General features: G+C 48.1%; 3 protein-coding genes across 3 annotated transcripts; 1 reads left to right on the top strand and 2 right to left on the bottom strand.

The window, feature by feature from the left end:
• Nucleotides 1-298: 298 nt before the first annotated feature.
• LOC146261252 (zinc finger protein ZIC 2-like) lies at nt 299-3,794 on the bottom strand. Its single transcript, XM_084667769.1, has 3 exons — nt 1,704-3,794; nt 1,359-1,522; nt 299-1,243 (listed from the first exon to the last, which is right to left on the bottom strand). The coding sequence occupies exons 1-3, from the start codon at nt 2,584-2,586 to the stop codon at nt 1,064-1,066; spliced, it is 1,227 nt and encodes a 408-aa protein (XP_084523895.1). The 5' UTR covers nt 2,587-3,794; the 3' UTR covers nt 299-1,063.
• Nucleotides 3,795-3,888: 94 nt separating this feature from the next.
• On the top strand, nt 3,889-5,968 carry LOC146261251 (uncharacterized). The gene is made up of 2 exons (XM_084667770.1): nt 3,889-4,617; nt 5,426-5,968. The coding sequence occupies exons 1-2, from the start codon at nt 4,074-4,076 to the stop codon at nt 5,914-5,916; spliced, it is 1,035 nt and encodes a 344-aa protein (XP_084523896.1). The 5' UTR covers nt 3,889-4,073; the 3' UTR covers nt 5,917-5,968.
• A 6,267-nt stretch (nt 5,969-12,235) lies between these two features.
• tm9sf2 (transmembrane 9 superfamily member 2) lies at nt 12,236-22,398 on the bottom strand. Its single transcript, XM_084667766.1, has 17 exons — nt 22,024-22,398; nt 20,601-20,668; nt 19,237-19,330; nt 18,982-19,109; nt 18,544-18,673; nt 18,225-18,349; nt 17,967-18,078; nt 17,792-17,871; nt 17,478-17,586; nt 16,569-16,701; nt 16,310-16,429; nt 15,943-16,000; nt 15,508-15,667; nt 14,983-15,134; nt 14,491-14,602; nt 14,154-14,325; nt 12,236-13,461 (listed from the first exon to the last, which is right to left on the bottom strand). Exons 1-17 carry the CDS (start codon nt 22,183-22,185, stop codon nt 13,394-13,396), a joined length of 1,983 nt encoding a protein of 660 aa, XP_084523892.1. The 5' UTR covers nt 22,186-22,398; the 3' UTR covers nt 12,236-13,393.
• Between the last annotated feature and the right edge of the window lie 194 nt (nt 22,399-22,592).

The raw sequence follows: 22,592 nt of genomic DNA, 5'->3' as shown, positions 1-22,592 counted from the left end.
GGACACGGCTTCACATCCATCAACACAGGCTAGCCTACTCTGGTTTGATGGTACATTATGGGAGCTTCAATTACAACTACATTTCGCTCCTATTTGAGTTTGTGTTCTTTGAGAGTTTAACTAAGATATCAGTTAGACATGATTATATCATATAAATAAGTTATCAGAGGACAACCACGAATCCCTTCGTGACATGATTGTAAAAAAAGACTAGGCCTACATTAACCAGACAGTGTCTTTTCAGATGCCAACGTTTTTAAAATGTAGGCTTATTACGCTCTATTTTGCATGATCCTGACAGTACCTTATGCTATATTGTAGCTACCACACTCACTGACCTGTGATGACCACAAAGCCATTGTCTGAATTAATTAGTCTCTTAATTACGTAAATCCTAAATGTTGAATCTGTAAAATAACTGTGAATATAGTTGAACGGAACAATTAAAATACATTTGAAAAATGTTATGGTCATTGTCAGATGTAGTCCTACCAAAAATGCATCTTTTAGGCTATTTAGTCTCTATGAAGTTGTTACACACATGGGCATCATAAATGGAAAACGCTGATTTGTTTTACATTCATTTATTTTTTATACAGTACAAAAACAAACATTATATGAACAAGTAATTAAACAAAATAAAAAGGTCAACAATATATCTATAAATAGTTTCCTTTACAGCAGCCTATAAACGAGTTGCCCTTTACTGAGGATAATATAAAACACTTACTCAAATATCTTTATCGATAGATATTTCTTAAAATGTAAATAGACGAACATAAAGAATGTTTTGCTTTGGCACTTTTTTGGAATTAATAAGGTTACCAACCACTCAGAAAAGGGTTTCAGAACCTAACCAACTTTTGACTGATTATAACCTTCCATTTCAGTTCCTATTGGTCGTTTCTTTTTTAACGGCTTGCATCAGTTCACAATCATTTCTTGGAGGCATGGTCCATTTTACAGTCCAATAGCCCCCACATGTTGTCTCTGTTTCAGGTGCATCAGTCCCCTGAGTATTCCCCGAGATGTTGATCCGATGTCCAAGAATTTTGCGTGGCGTTCAGACGTACCACTCACTGAAGTTGCTGTGGCTGTGTCCGCTGTGTCCGAGCACGATGCTGTCCGGGGACATGTTGCTCTGCGACTCTGAGGCGGGAGACACCAGACCAGATGGACTAGTGGACTCGTACCCTGAGCTGGCGGCTGGAGAGGACTCGGTGGTTGAGAGCGAGTCGTGGACCTGCAAAAAAAAAACACATCATGAGCTAAATAAGTACATCATTTGATGGAAATTATTGATCTTAAATGCAAAAACGTTGAAGTAAAATACATATGTACAAGGAGAATTACCATACCTTCATATGTTTGCGCAGAGAGCTTGGATGCGTGTAGGACTTCTCACACATCTTGCACAGATAGGGCTTGTCAGACGTGTGAACGTGCATGTGTTTCTTGCGGTCACTGCTGTTGGCAAAGCGTCTGTCGCAGCCGAAGTAATCACACACGAACGGCTTCTCTCCTGGAAAGAAAGGAAGGAGAGAACAAGAATACAAGGGTTTAGAATATATTACAAAAGGGTATAAGAACACATTACTACGGGTAAAGTTTAAATAAATAAGCATGGCCAACATCAATAATAATCTCTTGACCATTTAACATAAATTGTAAGGTTGCCAAATATTAGCGGTCTAATGTTTTACCTGTGTGCGTCCGCTTGTGGATTTTAAGGTTTTCTGAGCGCGCAAACACCTTGCTACAACCAGGGAATGGGCACGGGAACGGTTTCTCCCCGGTGTGCACGCGAATGTGATTCACCAGCTTGTATTTGGCCTTGAACGGTTTGATCTCTCGCGGGCAGTCTTCCCAGAAGCAGACGTGGCTACTCTGCTCGGGCCCACCGACGTGTTCCACGGAGACGTGCGCCACCAGATCGTGCATGGTGCCGTAGGTCTTGCCACAGCATCGGCTGGAGCCACCTGGTTGATCAGGGTCAACCCACTTGCAAATCAACTCCTGTTTGATGCACTGCTGTCGCATGTAACGGAAGAAAGCGCCGGGGTGGTGATGCGTAGCCATTCCCATGTTCAGACCTATGGCACCGTACTGGCCGTAAGGGTCCGCTCTTGGTCCGGATACATGATGGTATTGGTCCGCTCGCCCGAACACCTCGCCAGGCATCCCCAGCCGCCCGCCCAGCACGTTGGCAGAGCCATGGTGCTGTTCATGAATCCCAGGGAAGAGTATGTGCCCGTGCCCCTGGCCGTCCGCGTGAGGGTGATGCAGGGACCCCGCCATGGTTCTGAGTAGTGCGTGCTGGTCGTTACCTGAGGGTGAGTCTCCTCCGAACCCCCGGTTACGTAGGATAAAGTCCCGGGTAGAACTGGCATAGGAGGCCGCGTACCCACTCCCCTGGCCTGCGAACGTAGTACCCTGACCTGGTGAATGATCATTTAGCTTAAAAGCGCCCATGTGAACTGCGTCCATGAAGCCAGATTCCCGATCGTGCATCTCAGAAGCGGGTTGGTGTCTAGAGAACGCGCTGACCCCTGTGCTCGCGGCCTGATAACTAGACTCCAACAGCATCACAGCGAGGCCCTGGGCTCACGGTATTGTCGATGCGCACAAGACAATATTTGAACACTGAATGTCCTCAAATGTAACCAAAAAAGATCTATAAGGATTTTAAAGTTCCTTTAAAATGATAGCTGCAATGTAGAGCAAATATTTTCACAGCTGGACCAGAAAATCCTACAGCTATAGCTGTATCAATAGCTTCGGTTATAAACAAACATATAAAAAATATATTGTTGTCAATGTGGAATGCGAAAAAGATTAGACCAGCCTGTTCTCGTGCTCCCTGAAGTCTACGGCTCTACTCTCCAAGGTACTCACGAGTCACATCTTACCTCCTCTTTTAGGGAGCCCGGGGGGTCCCCGAGCTGAGCGCTGATTGGACACGTCGTCTGGTGGACCCCCGTCCCTTCCACCAATTAAAGGTTAGTCTCCAGTGGGCGCCCCGCCCAGACTGTGTTTTTGGGGGGCAGGGGGCCTTGACGGGAAACTGTTTTTTCAAAGAAAATCTATTGAATTTATTAGGTTGTTATATCCTCCTGGACAGCAAACTTTTACAGCTGCCTCTAATACAGCCCCTAGTTATGTAAGCATTAGAAATAACACCCATTGTGGGATCAGAAACCTATTTTTGTTGTTGAATCTTTGTTGGCCCTAAAGGTACGAGAAAGGGAATCTTTAAAAGCGAATCCGTGGTTAGCGAATCCCACCCTATAGTAGCGGGTGGGATGATAAGCATGGAGGGTAAAGACATGCACCACCTCCATACCCGGGCCATGTGTCTCCCTGCCCCGCTGACAGAACTGCGGGGGTGGCCCAAGTTCAAAGGAAGGGCTGAAATCAGGAGGAAAAAATAGATTTCCAGTCGGACAGGAAAGAGGAGTGTGTCTCTCTGGACTCGCCAAGCTGAAAGAACTCAAGTTTTATTAGATCTGATGGACCAAAACCCTGGTCCGACATTTCCTCCATATGCTCAACAATATCAACGAGTCCTAATTAATTATCAATAAACGGATGGTTGTGAACGAATTTATTAACATGAAAGAAAAAAAAATGGAAGTGAAATGAAAATAAATGTGTAGCCTATTGGGAAAAACATTTCCACACAGGCTTCATCTAGCCCTATTCTATACAGCCACACAGTGGGAGGCCTAGTTGAACTGGCACTAGCTGTGAGAGTTTTGCATACCTACCACTAGGTGCACTCTTAAACTCCGTCCTTCCCTCTCGTCCTCTCCTTTGTAAACACTAATCTAAAAGACATCACATACGCAAAATAGGCCTTTTAAAGAAGGACGCCATCTTGCTTCAGTCTATCCCATTTGTTAAGGTCAGATAAACAGAAGGCAAACACCAGGAGAGGGCACCATTTCAGACTATTGGGACGCTATAGCTGATACCTCCTCTGGTGTGAATACGGTTCCTTGTACTATCGAGCGAGCATGGAGGGACGGACCGCCCGGGTGTAACCGAGCCGCGGGGTACCCCTGGACTGCCACATGCGCCTTCTCAAAACCGGGTGGGGGAGAGAGTTATACGCGGTTTTAACGAAACCAGAGCGGCTTCAATCCGCCGACGGAGCTAGCCAGCTGCCCGTCTCTACCATGCAGCGGGCGGGCGCGCGGCACAATGGCCTCCCTCCGCTCCGCAACAACAACTCGGTTGCCTCGAGCATCGCATCGCCTCCTCGCGCCGCCCCGACTGGCTCCTATCCGAACGGGGCAATAAAGACCGAGTTGATTTGCAAATGGACCGAGCTTAGCAAAACCTCCAAACAAAAGATCTGCGATCTAACTTTCAGTTCCATGCACGAGCTGGTCGACCACGTCACCATGGATCACGTCGCTGGGCTCGAGTCTCTGAGCCATGTCTGTATGTGGGAAGAATGTCTGCGCGAAGGGAAGGCTTTCAAGGCGAAATATAAACTGATTAACCACATCCGAGTGCATACCGGGGAGAAACCCTTCTCATGCTCATTCCCTGACTGCGGGAAAATGTTCGCCCGTTCGGAAAACCTTAAGATTCACACACGCACGCACACTGGTATGTTTTTTGAAGAAGGGGCACGGCAAATGGTCCCCATAGCGACCCCATCACAATTGAAAAAAATAGTGTGTAACCTGACTAGCTAAACTAGCTAGCAAAGACTCCATATGTAATGGCTTCGAGGATATCTTGATTTAGGCTTGTCTGAATGGCGTGCATTGTGCTTCATTTTGTGATGGCGGGTAACTATAGCCTATCAACTGTCTTGTCTTAAGGTCTGTTTATAAATTTGCCTTAAGGCGAAGCAGTGTCTGTCTAGTGTCATGTCCGTTTGTGTGTAGGAAAGTGTCAAACTAACTGATTGAAACTTAACCTTTCATGGCTATAGATGTTAAGGTGGACATCATGTTGCTATGCTTGAAGAAGCTAAGGCTGGTGTCCTTCCTTACAGCAGTGTTGAGTGTAACATGTTCCAAGGGCAGGTCAGGGTGCAGGAACTACAAGGATATGGAATAAGTGAACCTGTTGGTATTTATAAATATAAATTTGGGTTGGTTTGGTAATTAGGAAGTAGATCTAGATAAAGTGTGGCCCACATAAACACAGTTTATGAAGGAGTAGTTTGCCACTGATGAATCTGAAAACAGAATGCTAACATCAAGGTGCTGTATTTAGTCTACAATTGAATCAATTGTTTATTTCTTGCACTCCTCTCTGTCGCTCTGGTCCTCCACCCCTCCCCTCTGCACTTCTCCATCCCTCCGCTCCTCTTATTGATCCTGTTCTCATTCCATCTCTTCTCCCCTCCAACCTTCCAAATCGTGCCTCTCTTTCCTTCCTCTTCCCTGTCATTCCTCTCATCCAGGGGAGAAGCCGTTCCAGTGTGAGTTCTGCGAGCGCCGCTTCGCCAACAGCAGCGACAGGAAGAAGCACTCGCAGGTCCACACCAGCTCCAAGCCCTACGACTGCAAAGCCCTGGGCTGTGGGAAGTCCTACACTCACCCCAGCTCCCTCCGCAAACACATGAAGGTCCACGTCAAGGCCTCGCCTACCTCGGAACCACTAGATCTCAAGATCCACTTCGACTCCTCCCCCTCATCCATCGAGCGCAAGGTCCTCTTCTGCCCCTCCCCCAACTCCGGACCCCTTGACCTCTCCCTGTCGGGGTTGGTCAGGAACCAGGCAAACCCTCCCCCTAGGACACAGAGGAACCAATCAGTGAACCCCCCACTACCTCAGGTGACAGACATGAAGGAGTGGTACGTGTGTACCAGGACCGCCACCCAGAACTACCTCCAGATCCACCCTGACGACATCAAGTCAGAACCCAGCGACGACGACGAGTACAACACGTAACACCAGGCCTCCAGTACTCTGGGGCCGCCGTGTACATGGGTGGACCTCGCAGTGGGGGGGGGTAGGGGGGTCATGGATGGGGGTGGAGAAGGGGGGCGGGGGGTATCCTGCCGGCCATAAATTATGTTTGCGCGCTAAGCTGAAGGCCTTGGCATTAGCACTGGAGCCCAGCACAGACGTTCAGGTCTGGGCCTGCTCGTCACCGAACCAGCTCTGTTGCAGTGTCCCTAAGACTTGTCTGTTTGAGTTTGGGGGGGGAGGGGGGGGGTGAGCAAGTCTAGTGACCATCATCACTGCGGGTGGACTGGACTTGTTTTCCCCAGGGACCACATTGCTCACCTGGGGGTCATTTTGTAAGCCATTATAACGTGTTGCCATAAGAGAACTAAGATAGGGATGGAGGACGGTCGAGTTCCTCAGAAGACGTTGTGGTGCCCTGGATGGAACCACACATCTCCACCCAAACTTGTTCCAAACCCTCTGGAAAAAGGTTCCCATACAGTAGAACCCCTTTCAGCTCTGTACGGTGCTGTTTGGAACTCTATATGGTTCTTAGTTTATACAGAGGTTTCAATATGGAAACTTTTGGACCTGTGAAGGGTGTTCTATGGAACCATTGAGGTAGTTCTTAAATTGTTATTTCTTTATTTAGTGTTAATGTGGTGGCACCCAACACTATTCTCTTTGGGATAAGATGTGGTCCTGTGCTTCATTATAACTAACTGGGATCGGTCAAATATCAAAATGTTAAATATTTGGATTTTGTTAAATAAGTTAAAATATCAGAAAGGAAGTCCTGGTTAATGGATATGATAGATTTATTTTTGTGCGTGTGTGAAACATTTCACTCTGGAGGGACAGGGTTACTCTAGGACACTGAGGTCATGACAACTATGCATAGCTGTGTGTGTGTGTGTGTGTGTCTGTGTGTGTGTATGAGAGAGATAGAGATGGGGAGTATTTGTATTGTATATGTTTGTATTATCTTTACATATGTCCCTCTGATGTTGCACATGTTTAATCCTGTACCCACTTGTAACGATGACAGCCTCATCATTATGCTCCCCAGAGTTCTTTGTCAGCTGGAGGGAGGGATTGATGAAGGGATGCATGTAGACCGGTAGTGTGTGACATCTTATGCCGTGCATTTGACATGTACATGGGAACACTGCCCATTGGACGTTAAATATAGACAACTCACAACTCCCCGCCCGCCCGCCCTGCTGTAACGGTATAAAGCTGCAGTGGACACATGGTATCACATGCCCAAACGGTATACACACACAAACACACATTTCTCTGAGCTGCGATGCTGACCCCTCTGGCACTTCTGGTACCAGATTACATTTATTTGTTATTGTGACAAACCAGTGAATTGTCCCTTTATGGCGAGTGTGTGTGACCGCTGCAGACAGCAGGTAGTTGGCCTGAGAGAGTTAGACCATGATGAACTGTGTTGCCAGAATGAGATGTGACCACACCTGGGTCAGATATGGATTAGAAACACTGGAGGTATGCTTGTTTTAACTTAACAGGCACCATAGAACTGATTGAATTGTCCCTATAGGACAAATACGTTGTAAGTAGGACAACCTCTGCTTTGAAAGCTAAGTTAAATCAAGTGCACCTCAAGTAGTTCGAATTTTAAAATGTGTATTGGATGGTCAGCATATGACCCAAGAACCTTGTTTACCTTTGATTGTACTTACTGAGATGTTGGCTCATGGCTGTATTTTGTTCTGAAGTGATGAGCTAGCTTACATGAGTCCTGTTTATTGTACTTTATCATCATTTATTGAGTGTTAAAATCTATTTTCCCATCCTTTCATATTGACTGAATAAATTTTAATATACACACGTTTCTGGTGGCTGCTTTCAATGTCAATATATTTGTTTACCCCTATTTATCTGTTTGTACCCGTTTGGATTTCGTTTGAATGACCGAGGTGGAGTCAATGGGGTTCCTGACACGAACAACCTTTTTGGGCCTGCCGTCTCTTCAGTCTTTTGTCTCGTTTACTCTGAAAGTGGACAATTCGAGTCTCCGGTCAGTGTTGAACACGTCTGTTGAAAATGCAGTGAGTCAACACAATCATTTGTAACGAAGGGTATAGTTAGACACACATTCTCATTTGCCTGGCAGACGCCACTGAATGAAGACCGCTTTTGAAGTGGAACATATTGTGGAGATACCGAGCCGTTGTCTTAACGACGCCGCTGAATTGAAAAGACGGTTTCTTTGTCAGCGATTTGTTCACCCCTATAGTGAACCGGCCGCTGAGATATCTTTCATGCCGGGCGCCTTTAGCCACGGTGACTGAGAATGAGTGGGCTAACTTTCTCAGACACGGTGACGCCATGCACTTCACCAAAAGACACTAGAGGTGAAAGTGCTGGAGAAAACACGATTAAGAACGGAGTCTGGTTCGTCACCTTCCAAAACACAGAGAACCTCCATCTTCATCAAGACTGTGTTAAATCAGGCTAGCATGTCAGAACTTGGATAATGAAACATCAGGACAGTCAGACTTAATGTAAAGTGAACCCAGTCTTCATCAATAACGTTTGACAAATCTCAACTATTCACCATGTTTTGATTTAAGGGCATGAACTAATATGAACGATCTGTTCTTTGAAACTAGTGAGTAGGCTACTATGTTAATGTTTAAACTTATGGACCTTCTTTGTGTGTGTGAGTGTGCACAGCAGGGGAGTACAATGTGTGGTGGGTTAATGCTATATGTGTGGAGTGATTCTTTACTTAAGGTTCCAGTGATGATGAATGGTCAGAATTTGATGGAGGATTACAGATTATACATTGTTGAGGGTCCAGTATGTGTGTGAGTGTATGTATGTGTTAATAAGAGGATGTGCTCGAGGCTGACTAATGCTCATTATTAGCCAATAAGCCTCGTCGGCCAAACGAGGGAAGGTAGAGATGGACAAAGGAAAAGAGGATTGAAAGACCCTTACACAGGGGTAAACAGATGAGTGTAGCCTTTAGAGACTAGTCAACCATGACTCTGCATTGGGGGTGGGGGGGCAATAGAAGAAGGAAGAAGTAATGAAGGTTTTAGGAGTCTTCGGTATATGTGTGTGTGTGTGTGTGTGTGTGTGTGTAGTGAAGTGTGTGTAGTAGAGTGTCACCATCACACTGGTAATGAAGGCTGTGGAGAAATACCTTCCTCTAATTGTTTCCATGTTCCCCCTATAAACAACAACAACACAGGAGTCACTCTTACCTTTACTCTCTCTGTCTCCCCCTGCATGTCTCTCGCTCTCTCTTTCCCTTTGCCCCTTTTCCTCTCTTTCACATTCTCTCTCCAACGCCGGTCGTCATCGACAAAGTTAGAAAGAGACACTGTCTAACTCTGGTCACCCAACTCTGTTAACGAGCAAGCCCTCCAGGCTGTTCTGTTCCGCTGGCCCACGATGAAGTCTTAATCTGGAATACGAGATTACCTGGAATTAATTACCCCCAGGACTACAATTTTAATCCCTCTGTTAGCTTTGATGCATTGTATTTGACTATTATCTGCTCATGAACACACACAAACACACGCACACACAGACATTCTATAGCACAGTCATGCGTGTGGGTCTGTCCATTATGACCCTTGAACACCATACACTTCCCATCCAATCCTCGGTTAGTCACACTCATTCATCAGGGATGACAGAGGGATAAAGAACGAAGGAAGGAGTGAAAGGAGGAGTAAGTGTTAGGGTGTGGAGGAGAAGGGCTATTATGGGGTGTTTGTATTGACTGCAGGAGGAGATGAATAACTAGACTAAATGATCCGCCATGGGCACACTGGCATGAAGGACCCCTACAGAGTTATTATACACACACACACACATGCGCGCACACACATACACACACACACACAGCCCCCCCGCCAGGCTTCCCTGTAGAGGAGAAAGAGAAACCCTGCTGAAATCTGACTGAAACACCCCCGTAGAACAGAGGGCACAACTGTTCTTCTCGTCTGTCTGTGTGTGTGTGTGTGTGTGTGTGTGTGTAGGTAGTAGCAGGGTAATACAAGGGTTAGGGGTGTGTAGAGGTTATGCTGGATGGAACCAGGGATGTATGGAAGTCTGTGAGTCAGTCAGCAATGACCAATAGGATACCTCTGTTGCAGAACCTTGCTTAACACTGCACTGTGTTGCATGGCCTCAAATTTAGGTTGCAAAACCCAACAGTTCGGTGGCAGAACCTGGTAGATATTTATAGCACCACAAAGCTAGCTAGCAGAGGAGGCAGAGGCCTTGCAAAACATGCAAGTATTGCGAGGTGTTAGAGGCTGACTCACACACATACACAACCAACCACAACCACCAAACTCACAACACATTCACCGCGACGAAACACACGAAAAGGACCCGTCGACGACACAACTTTACTGGAGTTCAGTTTACGACACTAACAAATTCCGTGAGTTTGAGTTTGTGGTGGATGTTTTAATTACATTATAGGCGTGTTGTGCGTTCACACACACACAAACACACACACACACAACTTGGTCACGGGGGAAGGGTATTGTAATTGATTAAGCAGCGAGGAGAGGGAAATGGCAGAGACTAAAGCTGAGCACCAATAATGACCAGGAAGACAAAAGCACCCAGAAATAAAACAGCAATGAGGAGGAGAGGGGTGGGGGTGGAGGAGAATAAGGGAACAGAGACACCCTGGAGCAACAGGAGTCATCAAAGAGAGACACCGGTTTAACAAAGGGGTCGCCCACTCGCCCCCCCCCCAACACCAGCACCCTGGGACACTTTCATCCCCCTGTCCTCCTCCGTCAGGGCCGTGACACCGGGCATTGTGGAAATATGGCCGTCCGTCCGCCCTCGTAAAGGACGAGCCGTAAAAGGCAGCATGAGAGGAATGCTTGCTTCGTCTCTTCCATCTTCATCATCGTAGCAGGTTACTATGAGGCATGGGTTGGGGTTGTGTGTGTGTCTGTGACGTTACACCAAATGAACAGTGGCAGTAACCTCCCTTCTACAGACAACCGAACACTCGAAGCTTTCCGTCCTTTCAGTCAAAGACTGATCCCACTCCCCTTGGCTCCTCTAGGAGTAGACAATCAGCCATTCAGGGATCCTTCCGGAATACAGCCGTGACGTCACAATGACCTCACCCCGCAAGTGTGTCTGAGGGGAACAGAGGAGGAGGAAGAGGAGGAGGGGCTGACATGAGTCAGGCCTTACAAGACACTTCTGTTGTACAGCTGCTCCAGTCTACTGACTGTCCTCCCCTTTCGTTAGCGCTCTACTTGTGTGTGTGTAGTGTGTGTGTAGTGTGTGTGTGTGGGGGGGGGGAACCACACTGTACTGAATCGACCCTGTAAGGATGGATCTGTCAGTAGGCAGGCCAGAAAGAGTCACGACAATTAGAAAAAGGGTTGACTCGGTTTTATCAGCTCTACGTCGGATCATGCCACCAATCCACAACAGAGTGGCTAGCACGAGTGAGAAACATCTCTCTTCAGAGAGCTTAAATAGAGTTTCTGGACATAGTTCAAACATAGAATGCACAGAATCGCTTCCTTAACGGGTCTTCAGTGGTCAGTGCACTGATCCACTAGAACGTTCAGCTGGTAAAGTGGTCGTTAATTACATTCACAAGTCCCAGTTTGTACATGGTTTGCCTTACTGTCTCCTAACTGTCTGGGCTGTGTGCTATATTCTGCTCAGTGGGGGGCCTCGCTGTATGACCTCTTGACCTCACAGACACACAAGCTTCGATGTACACAGAAAATCTGCATATCGGACCCCTAGTCAGAGGCCGAGAACGCTTCCCATCTGAAGGACACAGGCTGACAATAGTCAAATGCTTCCCTCCTTTTTACCCTAGTCTCTCTGTTATTTACCTTCATTTTCTTTTTAACAGGCAATCTCATAGATCCACAACACACAGCCGGCCAGAAGTGCTGACTGGTAGTACGATTATATACTGACGGAGAGAGAAGTGAGGAAGGGTGGGAGGGTGGACATTAGACTTTGTTTGTGCGTTTGTGTATGTGTGTTGGGGGTCAACACAGCTCAGCAGATGTCGGCTGGGACAATATCCCATCATGCTTCGGCCATAAGGTGCTCTGTGGGGTCGTACCAATCAGCCCTTTTTAATCTACTGACAGGCAGATGTTGCCCAATGGGAAAACAGACAGGCGGTCACACTCCTATCGTCCTATCTGCCAGGGGGCGATGACTGATGACTAACATGGTTCGACCTCTTATGAAAACGTGTGAATACGGACCTCATGTTCGGATTATTTGAGAGCCATCCACCCCTTTTCAAACACACAAGACACACTTGTTTGAATCTCTTTTTTTTTTTTCCCAGGAAAAAAAATACTTTTATTATTTTGTACCATTTGTTTTGTGTTCAGGTTGTAATTACATTATTCGAAGTAAATGGAGCAGAGAAGGAACCCCTTCTTTGGCCATGACACCACTAGAGGTTATGAGAGTTTATATACAATAACACAGGATATGGATCTTCCTACAACTGAATGAATGAATGAATGAGTGAACTGATGGATGAATTAGGTGTTTGAATATCTGAATGCATGACTGAATGGATTACTGAATGAATGGATGAATGAATGAACGGATGATGGCGTGACTCTGGGCTTCAGCCAAACAGCGAGCAGTGAGGCACAAGAGTGAAGAGGCGTAGAAAGAAAAAAAAAAGCCACAAAAAAAACGTATAATGACTTATAATAATAAAACATTAAATAACAGAGACCCCTCCGGCTGGTTAATACTTACGCATCTGTAACAACCCCCCAAAAAAGAGGAAACAAACAAACAAAAAAATAAAACATTGAAACAACCCCAGAAAGTAAATAAATACCAGATAAGACAAACAGGAGAAGTGTGTGTCCATGGTAACAGGGTGAATTCCTTTGAAGGCTCATCCTCAATTCGGTTCAACTTTAGAAGAAGAAAAAAAAAAAAGTTATTTACAATCAATCAGCACAACTCCCCAAACCCGGGACGCCTGGGCGACAACGCAGAGCAGACTTGACCCTGTGCGTGGAGGCTCCTGTGGAGGGCTGCTCACCACACTGCAGAATAGCACAATAAACTCAGGCAGCGTTTGAAGCAAATGTCCCCGTGGAAACGCCGGGGGCGCCTTTTTGATCCCATCTCTCTAATGGAGGATGAGGGGAGGGGGGGGGGGCTGGGGGGGCTCGAGGATGTCATCCTCCGTATGTCTCCAGAGAACTATGGTGCCTCGCATACTTCCCGAATAAATCTGGGGGAGGGGGGGGGGGGGGGGTTGCCCGTGTGTGTGTGTGTTTACAGCAAACACACACACACATCCATAGCTGACAGGCCGTGGAATGGATACTTGTAGTGTTTAGTTGTATGGAGGCTGTGGCTGAGGAGAGTCAGAGGAGACCTCAGGGCTGAGGAGAGCTGGAGCGGGGCGGGGCGGGGCGGGGCGGGGCGGGGCGGCCTGACTTCAGTCCACCTTGACGACGCTGTAGATCTTTGTGACAAACCAGAAACAAGCGAAGAACCCAATGGTACCTGAGTGTAGAGGCAGTTACGTATTGAGAGAGATCAGGAACAGTGAGAGAGAGAGAGAGAGAGAGAGAGAGAGAGAGAGACAGAGAGAGAGAGACAGAGAGAGAGAGAGACAGAGAGAGAGAGAGACAGAGAGAGAGACACAGAGAGAGACAGAGAGAGAGACACAGAGAGAGAGAGAGAGAGAGAGAGAGAGAGAGAGAGAGAGAGAGAGAGAGAGAGAGAGAGAGAGAGAGAGAGAGAGAGAGAGAGAGAGAGAGAGAGAGAGAGAGAGAGAGAGAGAGAGAGAGAGAGAGAGAGAGAGAGAGAGAGAGAGAGAGAGAGAGAGAGAGAGAGAGAGAGAGAGAGAGAGACACAGAGAGAGAGACACAGAGAGAGAGAGAGAGAGAGAGAGAACCAGATAACACAGAAGGGAGAAAAACTCCTTTCTGCTACTTGACACTTCAAACTCTAAGCTGGACTTTGCTGTCCAGAAAGCCTCGACTTTCTAGAACCACCCAAGAGTGTGTGTCCTGTCCTGTCTGGTCCCTCAGTGTGTGTGGGAAAGTGTGTGTGTGAAAGTGTGTGTGTGTGTGTGTGCGCGTGTCTCGTGTTCGGTCCAGTGAGCTGGAAAATGAGAGAGTTCGGGCGTGTTCTATGAGATGTGACTCTCTACATGACCTTCATGACCAACACACACACACAGCAGTACGTACCAGTGAAAAGGAAGAAGATTAGGGCCATGATCATGGTGTAGCCAAAGTACAGTATGATGGAGGCCAGCCCGCTGATCTGCAGCTTGGAGAAGAAGTAGTGGATGGCGTAGACCAGGAAGTAGACTGCCGTGAAGCCGCTGGTCAGGAACGAGCGCCACTGCCAGTGGTAGTCCTGGAAACAGCGGAACACCCAGGGCATCAGTATCTAACATCTGTTAATACAGCACACCTGTGTCTCCAACATCTTTGTTGAATCCAGTTGGAGACCTCTGGACTTTAGTCAGACGGAGCCACAGCCAGCTGACAGAGAGGGTGTGTGTGTGTGTGTGTGTCCTACCTCGGCACACAGGTGGAAGTAGCAGAGCAGGATTGTGGCCTCGGAGCAGGTGATCACCAGGATGATGAAGACGAGGAACAGGAAGCCAAACATGTAGTACATCTGGTGAGACCTGGGGAATGGAACGAGGGAAGGAAAGAGAAAGAAAGAAAAACAGCGAGAGAGAGAGAGAGAGAGAGAGAGAGAGAGAGAGAGAGAGAGAGAGAGAGAGAGAGAGAGAGAGAGAGAGAGAGAGAGAGAGAGAGAGAGAGAGAGAGAGAGAGAGAGAGAGAGAGAGAGAGAGAGAGAGAGAGAGAGAGAGAGAGAGAGAGAGAGAGAGAGAGAGAGAGAGAGAGAGAGAGAGAGAGAGAGAGAGAGAGAGAGAGAGAGAGAGAGAGAGAGAGAGAGAGAGAGAGAGGTTGACTGAGACGTCCATAGCCTGAACGTTAGCAAGTCAGCCCAACTGTGCTGGTGTGTGTGTGTGTATGTGTGTGTTATGTGTGCCCTACGGACCAGATGCTGTTGAGGATGAAGAAGAGCTGGATGAAGATGCAGCCAAAGGGCAGGATGCCCCCCATGACGATGCCAGGGACGGGCTTGGTGTAGAACGACTGCTCCGGGATCTGACGGGGGATCTGGTTGGTTCGCACCGGGTGCTCAATGCCCTGGAACCAATCACAGAGGACTTGGGACTGATGGGAGGTGCAACAGTGGCATTTTAGACCATATGGATGGTCCTGTGTGTGTGCGTGTGTGAGAGGGTACAGATGTGTGCGTGTGGGTCAGATGGCTGAGCGGTTAGGGAGTCGGGCTATTAATCAGAAGGTTGTTGGTTCGATTCCTGGCTGTGTCAAATGATGTTGTGTCTTTGGGCAAAACACTTTATCCTACTTGCCTCGGTGTATCACTTACTGTAAGTGGCTCTGAATAAGAGCATCTGCTAAATTACTAAATGTAAATGTGTGTGTGTGTGTGTGTGTGTGTGTGTGTGTGTGTGTGTGTGTGTGTGAGAGAGGGTGCAGATGTGTGTGTGCTCACGGTCTTCTTGAAGCCAAAGTACGCTCCCAGGAAGGTGAGGGGTACAGAGATGCAGAACCAGAGAGCCAGGATGGCCACCAGGGTGCCAAAGGGCATCGCTGCAGAGGAGCCCTCGCCCCACAGGATCAGGTTCATCACAAAGAAGTCAGCAAACACCACCCTGGGGAGAGCACACACACACAAACACATGACCACCAGATCTGTGAGGAGAACAAAATCAACACACCCTGTAGAGACATGAAGACATTCCCGACATAGGAACGCAGACAGGCATGGACAGACAGGCAGACATGAAAACAGAGACAGGCAGACAGACAGACAGACAGGCAGGCAGGCAGGCAGGCAGGCAGGCAGGCAGGCAGGCAGGCAGGCAGGCATGAAAACAGAGACAGACAGGCAGACAGGCAGGCAGGCAGACAAGGCTGCTTTCCTCACCCTGGACAGAGGAATGCTGTCAGGAGAACGTTGGTCTTCCACTTCTCTCCGCCAAATGCTGGGAGAGAGAGAAAGAGACTGAGTGAGAGAAGAGCGAGAGACTCAACTTTCTTAAAAATGTACTCTCCTTCCTCTTCAGGGATCAGAAGGCTGAGGGTGCGCGTGTGTGTGTGTGAGAGAGCTTGTGTGTTAGAGCATGTGTGTGTGTCAGAGAGTAAGTGCCTGTGATAGCGTATGTGACCCCAGCTTCTTCCTGACAGACACTGATTGGTGCTAACGAGCGGCCTGTGGCCCAGATGGGGTGTGGGGGACACCAGGGTCACTGCACCCCTCTCCTCCCCCTTCCCCCTCCCCCTCCCTCTCTTACATTTGTAGAAGCGTGCGGCCACGTAGCCAGCAGGCGTGCCCAGTAGCACCCAGAGCACCACCGCACACGTCATCAGCGCCCCGCGATTGGCTGGAGACAGGAAGCCCAGGCAGGCGAAGACTGGAGGAGGGGAGAGGTAGGAGAAGGGAGGTTAGGCTCCTGTGTTTCTGTTAAGATAATCAGCTCGCTCGCAGGTCCTGGTCCGAACCATACTCCTCTGGTATCACCAGAGGAGTATGCCCTCCGGCTGCGGACTCACAGAGGGTGACGAAGGTCATGATGAAGATCTGAGTTCCTGATCCCAGGAACACCGAGAGCAGCATGCCCTTCCTGGGGGGGCGGAACACGTCTCCATGAACCAGCTTCCACCCAAACTCCTCCTGGGCATCCTCCTGGGGGAGGGGGAGGGAGAGAGAGAGTGCAGAGAGAGAGAGAGGGGGGGGGGGGGGAGAGAGAGCGCAGAGACAGAGAGACAGAGAGAGAGAGAGAGAGAGAGAGAGAGAGAGAGAGAGAGAGAGAGAGAGCGCAGAGAGAGAGAGAGAGAGAGACGGGGGGAGAGAGAGAGCGCAGAGAGAGAGAGAGAGAGAGAGGGGGGAGAGAGAGAGGGCAGAGAGAGAGAGAGAGAGAGAGAGAGAGAGAGAGAGAGAGAGAGAGAGAGAGAGACAAAACAGAGAGACAGAAGGGTCAGGGCTCTCGGTAGTGATGGAAGCTGATAGACATAAGAGGACGGCCACGGCGACGCTACCTGTCAGTTTGATGGCAGAGGCTGAAGAGAGCTACTGGAAGTAATGAGCTTGATCACCGAGCATGAGTGAGTATGTGTGTGTATGTGTGTGTGTGTATACGTGTGTATTTGGGCTGTGTATGTGATGGGTGTGTGTGTGCGCGCACATGCCACATCTTGTGCTGTGTGACCTCTTCCCTTCTTAAAAAAAGAGAGGAGGAGGGGGAGAGGGGATAAGGCGGGCTGGGGAGGGCTCCGGGTGAGTTAAGGGGGAGGCTGGTGGTGTCCTAGGGTACAGGGGTGAGCTAGGGTAGAGGGGTGAGCTAGGGGGGAGGGTTGCAGTAGGGGCGAGGATTGAGGTCGCAGTGAGGGTTGAGGTAGGGGAGAGGTAGGGTACAGGGGTGAGTTAGGAGTGAGTCAGCAGAGACCAGCTGTCGTCCATACCACTGAATCCATCTGGTTGTAGCGAGCGATGTCCTTGTGTAGCGTCCTCAGCATGATCATGGCCACCATGCCAGACAGGAACAGCACAATCACCAGAGAGTTCATTATGCTGAGAGAGAGAGAGAGAGAGAGAGAGAGACATAGAGAGAGAGAGAGAGAGAGAGACATAGAGAGAGAGAGAGAGAGAGAGAGAGAGAGAGAGAGAGAGAGAGAGAGAGAGAGAGAGAGAGTGTGAGTGTGTGTCTGTGTGTATGAGTGTGTGTGTGTGTGTGTATGAGTGTGGGGGTGTGTGTGTGGGGGTGTATTTGACTCACCTAAACCATTGGATGTTGGTATGAGGCATAGACTCCAGGATGTAGTCCCAGCGAGAGGCCCATCTAATATACTTATCCTCCTAAACACACAATAAAATAAGAAGAATAACATTAAATAGGAGTATATGAGCCCGGAGACAGTTCTAGTTTGAACGTGTGAATGTCTGGGACGTACCGTAAAGCTAACAGAGTACGTGTAGGGGATCTTGATTTTGCCGGTGAACTTGTTGCTGAGATCCATAGGACCCCCGGAGCAGTCTGGAGACTCGACATTGGTGTGCTTGTAGCTAGGAGAAGAGGCGCGAGAGGACAGGAGAGGAGAGGAGGGGAGAGGAGGGGAGGAGCAGAGGGGAGGAGAGGAGGGAGGAGAGATTGAGCTGTCTGTCTCCCCGTCTGTCTGTCGTCCTGCCCATGTCCCCGTCTGTTTCCCTACCTCTTGGGCTCCATCTTGGCAGCCACCAGCCTGGCCCCGGCCTCCTCATTCTCCACCACGTGATAGTGGATGCTGATGTCCACGTGGTTGAAGATGTAGAAGGTGTCCTTGTCGTTGAAGTCAGACTGGAAAACAACAACAAGAACAGGTAAACAGCTATTCCCTTGCCTTTTAACAAACACCAAGAAAAATACACGGGTCTTTAGGTGCCGTTACAAACAAAAAACTTGTTCTAGTACAGTTTCTGCCATCTATCAGACTTGTTCTGCCATATATGATCAATGTTACATATATCAGACATGTTCTGCCACATACTTACATTGACCACACACGCGTCTTTGGGGCGCCCCGCCTCTGTTACGTAGCAGCCAATGGGGAAGCCGGGATTGCAAAACTTCTGTCCATCCTCCACGTCATAGCACCATGTGACCGGCATGTTGTCAACAATCCTGAGGGGCGGGGGAAAGGACAAGGTTAAAAGTCAAACAAGGGACCAAGTTCTGATCCTGGGCCCCATTATAGAGCTTGAGGGTAACCTCTTGTATAGGGATGTGTGCGCAGTAAACTAATGGGGGGGGGGGGGGGGGGGGGGGGGGGGGGGGTCGTCATCACAGGTGAAACATGCCACCTGGTGGTCAGTTGAGGATATATATACACAGAGTGTGTGTGTGTGGGTGTGTGTGTGTGAGGGGTGACTCTCTATGGAACTACAGTTGTAAGTACATGTGTGGTCTCCATCCATGTGCGTGTGTCTCACCAGTGGTGCTGGTAATTTAACAGCATGCCCTTTTTCAGGAAGTCCAGTTTGGACTTGTCCTCTTGCTTCGTTGTGTCATACTCCTTGGTGCACACCTTCTCACACTCCTTCTTCTCCAGGAAGTTAAACTGTAGCACACACACACACACACCAGCAAAGTTAACTAAGCAGCTGGTAAAACAACTGACAGAAAACAAAGAAGAACTGAGGACATTGCGTGTGTGTTTGAAGCAGTGCGCGTTTGTGTGTGGGTACCTTGTAAGGAGAAGGTTCGATTCTCTCTCCGAACAGGACCTGACCCAAATTCTCAGAGGGTCGCTTCTCTTTCATGTCTGAACAAAAGTCAAACCTGGAACATACACACACACACACACACACAGGGGTTTCAACACCATCTCAATAGATAAAAGTATCAATAAAGGGCATGACTACAGGACCTCGCAACAACGGATCTTTGCCGAACTGGGACCAAAATCAAACGCACTTCAGTTCCTACCGGCCACGACGACACCGGTTTGCTCTCTGCGCCATACAGTCAGTGTAGTTACAGAGCGGTGGATAAACTAAGGAATATCAGAGTCCTCCATTTGGATGATCCCAGTAAGGGCGATTTCAGCCGCTATAGCTGCATTCCTGCTTCCCTCAGCTGTATGACGCTGCTCTGAATGCTCCCAGTGTTGTCTCAACCCAGGAGCTGCTCCCCTGAGGTTGACCATACTAAGTCATACATACTATAGGGCCCTATAGACACAAGCATACACTCTCTGATACGCACACGCTTTCTGCACATTCACATTTAGTCAATGAGCAGACGCTCTTATCCAGAGCGACTTACAGTAAGCACAGGGACATTCCCCCCCGAGGCAAGTAGGGTGAAGTGCCTTGCCCAAGGACACACAACGTCATTTGGCACAGCCGGGAATCGATCTAGCAACCTTCAGATTACTATCCCGGATCCCTATCCGCTCAGCCATCTGACTCCCTACTGCACACTGCACTTGAGGTTGACAAACAGGTAGCCGGGGCACGGCACACTGTTGACACTACACAGATGCAGCGGAGGAGGAGGGTCAAAGAGGAGCAGCGTGGCCGTGGACACGTCCCACAGGTGCTCACGGTGACGGGAGGGAAACGTTTGTTTGAGTTGTTTGAGTCCCTCTGAGCAGCAACACCTCTCATGTCGAAGGAAGACGGCCCCGGTTCAATGGCGAGTGGAAGAATGCGGTATTTCACATTTCCGTCTTCCTTCTTTCACTGTCTTGTGTTGCGGAGATCCCTCCCTAGTTGGAGTCTCAACCTACAGGCGGGTATCTCTCCAGCGAGAGAATCAGAGAAACTCGCGCGACAAGGTTAGTCGATTCAATTTCAGTAGTCAACCTAGTCTCTCTCTACACACTCGGCCTACAAACTCTGCAGAGGGGAGGGGGACGAGAACCCGTAGTTGTCCAAACGACCCTATGATGTCATCACAATCGAAAAAAGAAAGGATCAAAGTTGCCAGGGTAACACAATGGAGAAAAGGCACACCCAGCTCCAGTGGCCAGCAAGCTCTCTGAGGAGTGAGGGAGAGACAGACGACGGCATGTGTTTAGTTGTTTGTGTGGTTGTGTAGTACTCACGCTGTGTACTCATAAGGCAGCACAGACTCCACTGAATCCAACCTGTTGACAAACAACTCGATGGAAGTCTGGAAAACAAAAACAACAGGAGGTAAACACAGGGAACAGCAACAGTCGACTGACTGATCAGAGTCGAGCCAAGACTCTAGTCTGTTCTCTGTCAACACAAGGCAAGGGGTCAGGGGACGGTTTTGGAATCATATGACTTATTTTTCATTATATCTCCTTTCTGTTTTCTTAAGATACAAAATGACAAATGATGTGATACTCTTTATCTCAATGCTATTTCATGATATGGCATGTAGTGACTTATTTCCCAGCCAGGTGAGTGTGCTTTTACTGTTCTTTTGCTGTTCCTTGTGACTGGGGTTAGTCCCATACAGCAGATTACGTTCGATAGATAGGTCCTAAAGAATGTATTGTGCTTATTAAAGTCATGCATTGTGCTTATTAAAGTTCTGTCTTATGAACTTAGAAGTGTGCTCAGGCTTAAACATGGTGTCTGTTAATGTGGGGAAAAGGCTGTATTTTGTGTCTCGATCTCTTCATATTCAGAAACAACCTTGAAACCGGGTGGAGACGGCACCCGAGCAGGTGGGACACGTCGGCAAGAACAACTCCCTGCTGCACAGGAGAACAAGCTCAACCCTCTTCTTGTGTTTTTGTTTTACTGCACTGTATAATATACGCTGGGGCAGGGACAGATAGTTGGACTTTGTGAACCAACCCAAACTCTGTTGCGGGTAGGGAAACGTAGACAACCCCAGAGCTCTGTGCTTGTTGATTTCCAACTGCTGCATTAAAGCTGATATTATCGGACCTCTGCGACTCCAGACCACTCTTTCTAGAACAGACTTGTGTCATTGAATACCATCATTACATATTGGATTAGACACGACAAATGTAAGTCCTTCAGTCTATCTATCTAATATATCTTTTGTCTTTCAACATTGCCTTAGAGAAGAGCTGACTCATTATTTCAATTTGGAAGAGTATGTCAATCCAAGAAAATCCAATGGCAAAGCGTTTTCCCCTCCATGTAGCATTGGAATGCTGGCTAGCTAGCATGCTAGCTACCGCTATGCAAACACTGAGACCATTAGCTTACTAGTACTACTACAAATGCTACCTAACTACTGAAGCTCACTGTGCTAGAGAAGTACCCAAAATAACAAATAATGAATCCACAGGCCAAGTTTCAGGTAGCTGGCCGTAACTAGCGAGCTAACTATCATAAACTGGAAGTCGATTCCTTGCTATTGTTGACAATAACACACAACATACACTGGACAGTCAGTAGCTGGTAAGCTACATAGCTACCCGCTAGCTAGCTACAGTATTATGTGACAGTCAACCGAAACGCTTACTTCGGTAACACGTTTCACGTGTCAGACAACTGTTATAAGACACTAGATGATAATACCTTGCAGTCCGGTACATCTTTGTCGCCTTCAGCTTTGCCAGCCTTACAAAAACTGACAGGAGCCAGACCCGGAAGGTAGAAACTTGTAGCTCCGTGCAGAAGGAGGAGAGCTCCGCAGATGAGAGAAAATTCTACAGACCGAGCTCTGTGAGACCCACTCATCTTCCTTTTTCGATCGACAACCAATCTTACGCGTCAATATTATATATCTACACCCGGATCCTCAAATTAAATAGCATCTACGAAGACTAGAGAGTAGATTGCTGACATCAGGTTGCTGTCACAGCCTGTGCCTGGATAACCTAGTTTCTGCAGCGGACTAGACACGTCATCTGCGTTAACGTGAAGGTTTTCTACAGCTGGGCATTGTGGGACATCGGAAGACCGAAATACCTTTAGTACAGTTAGTAGGTACCATCATTCATGGGAAATAACAATGCAAATACACGTAGTTAGAACCATCTGCGTACGGCGTTGATCTAAATGAAACATTTAGCAACGTTGTTTATTGTTGTTTGTTTTCCACTGGATGGGATCAAGCTCAACCACGTGTGTCCACCAGGGGGCGA

This window comes from Hypomesus nipponensis, chromosome 12 (assembly GCF_054491055.1).
Source record: "Hypomesus nipponensis isolate SF chromosome 12, ASM5449105v1, whole genome shotgun sequence".
Classification (NCBI taxonomy): Eukaryota; Metazoa; Chordata; class Actinopteri; order Osmeriformes; family Osmeridae; genus Hypomesus; species Hypomesus nipponensis.
Note: the sequence above shows the minus strand (reverse complement) of the source record. Positions and strands in the feature narration are given on the sequence as shown.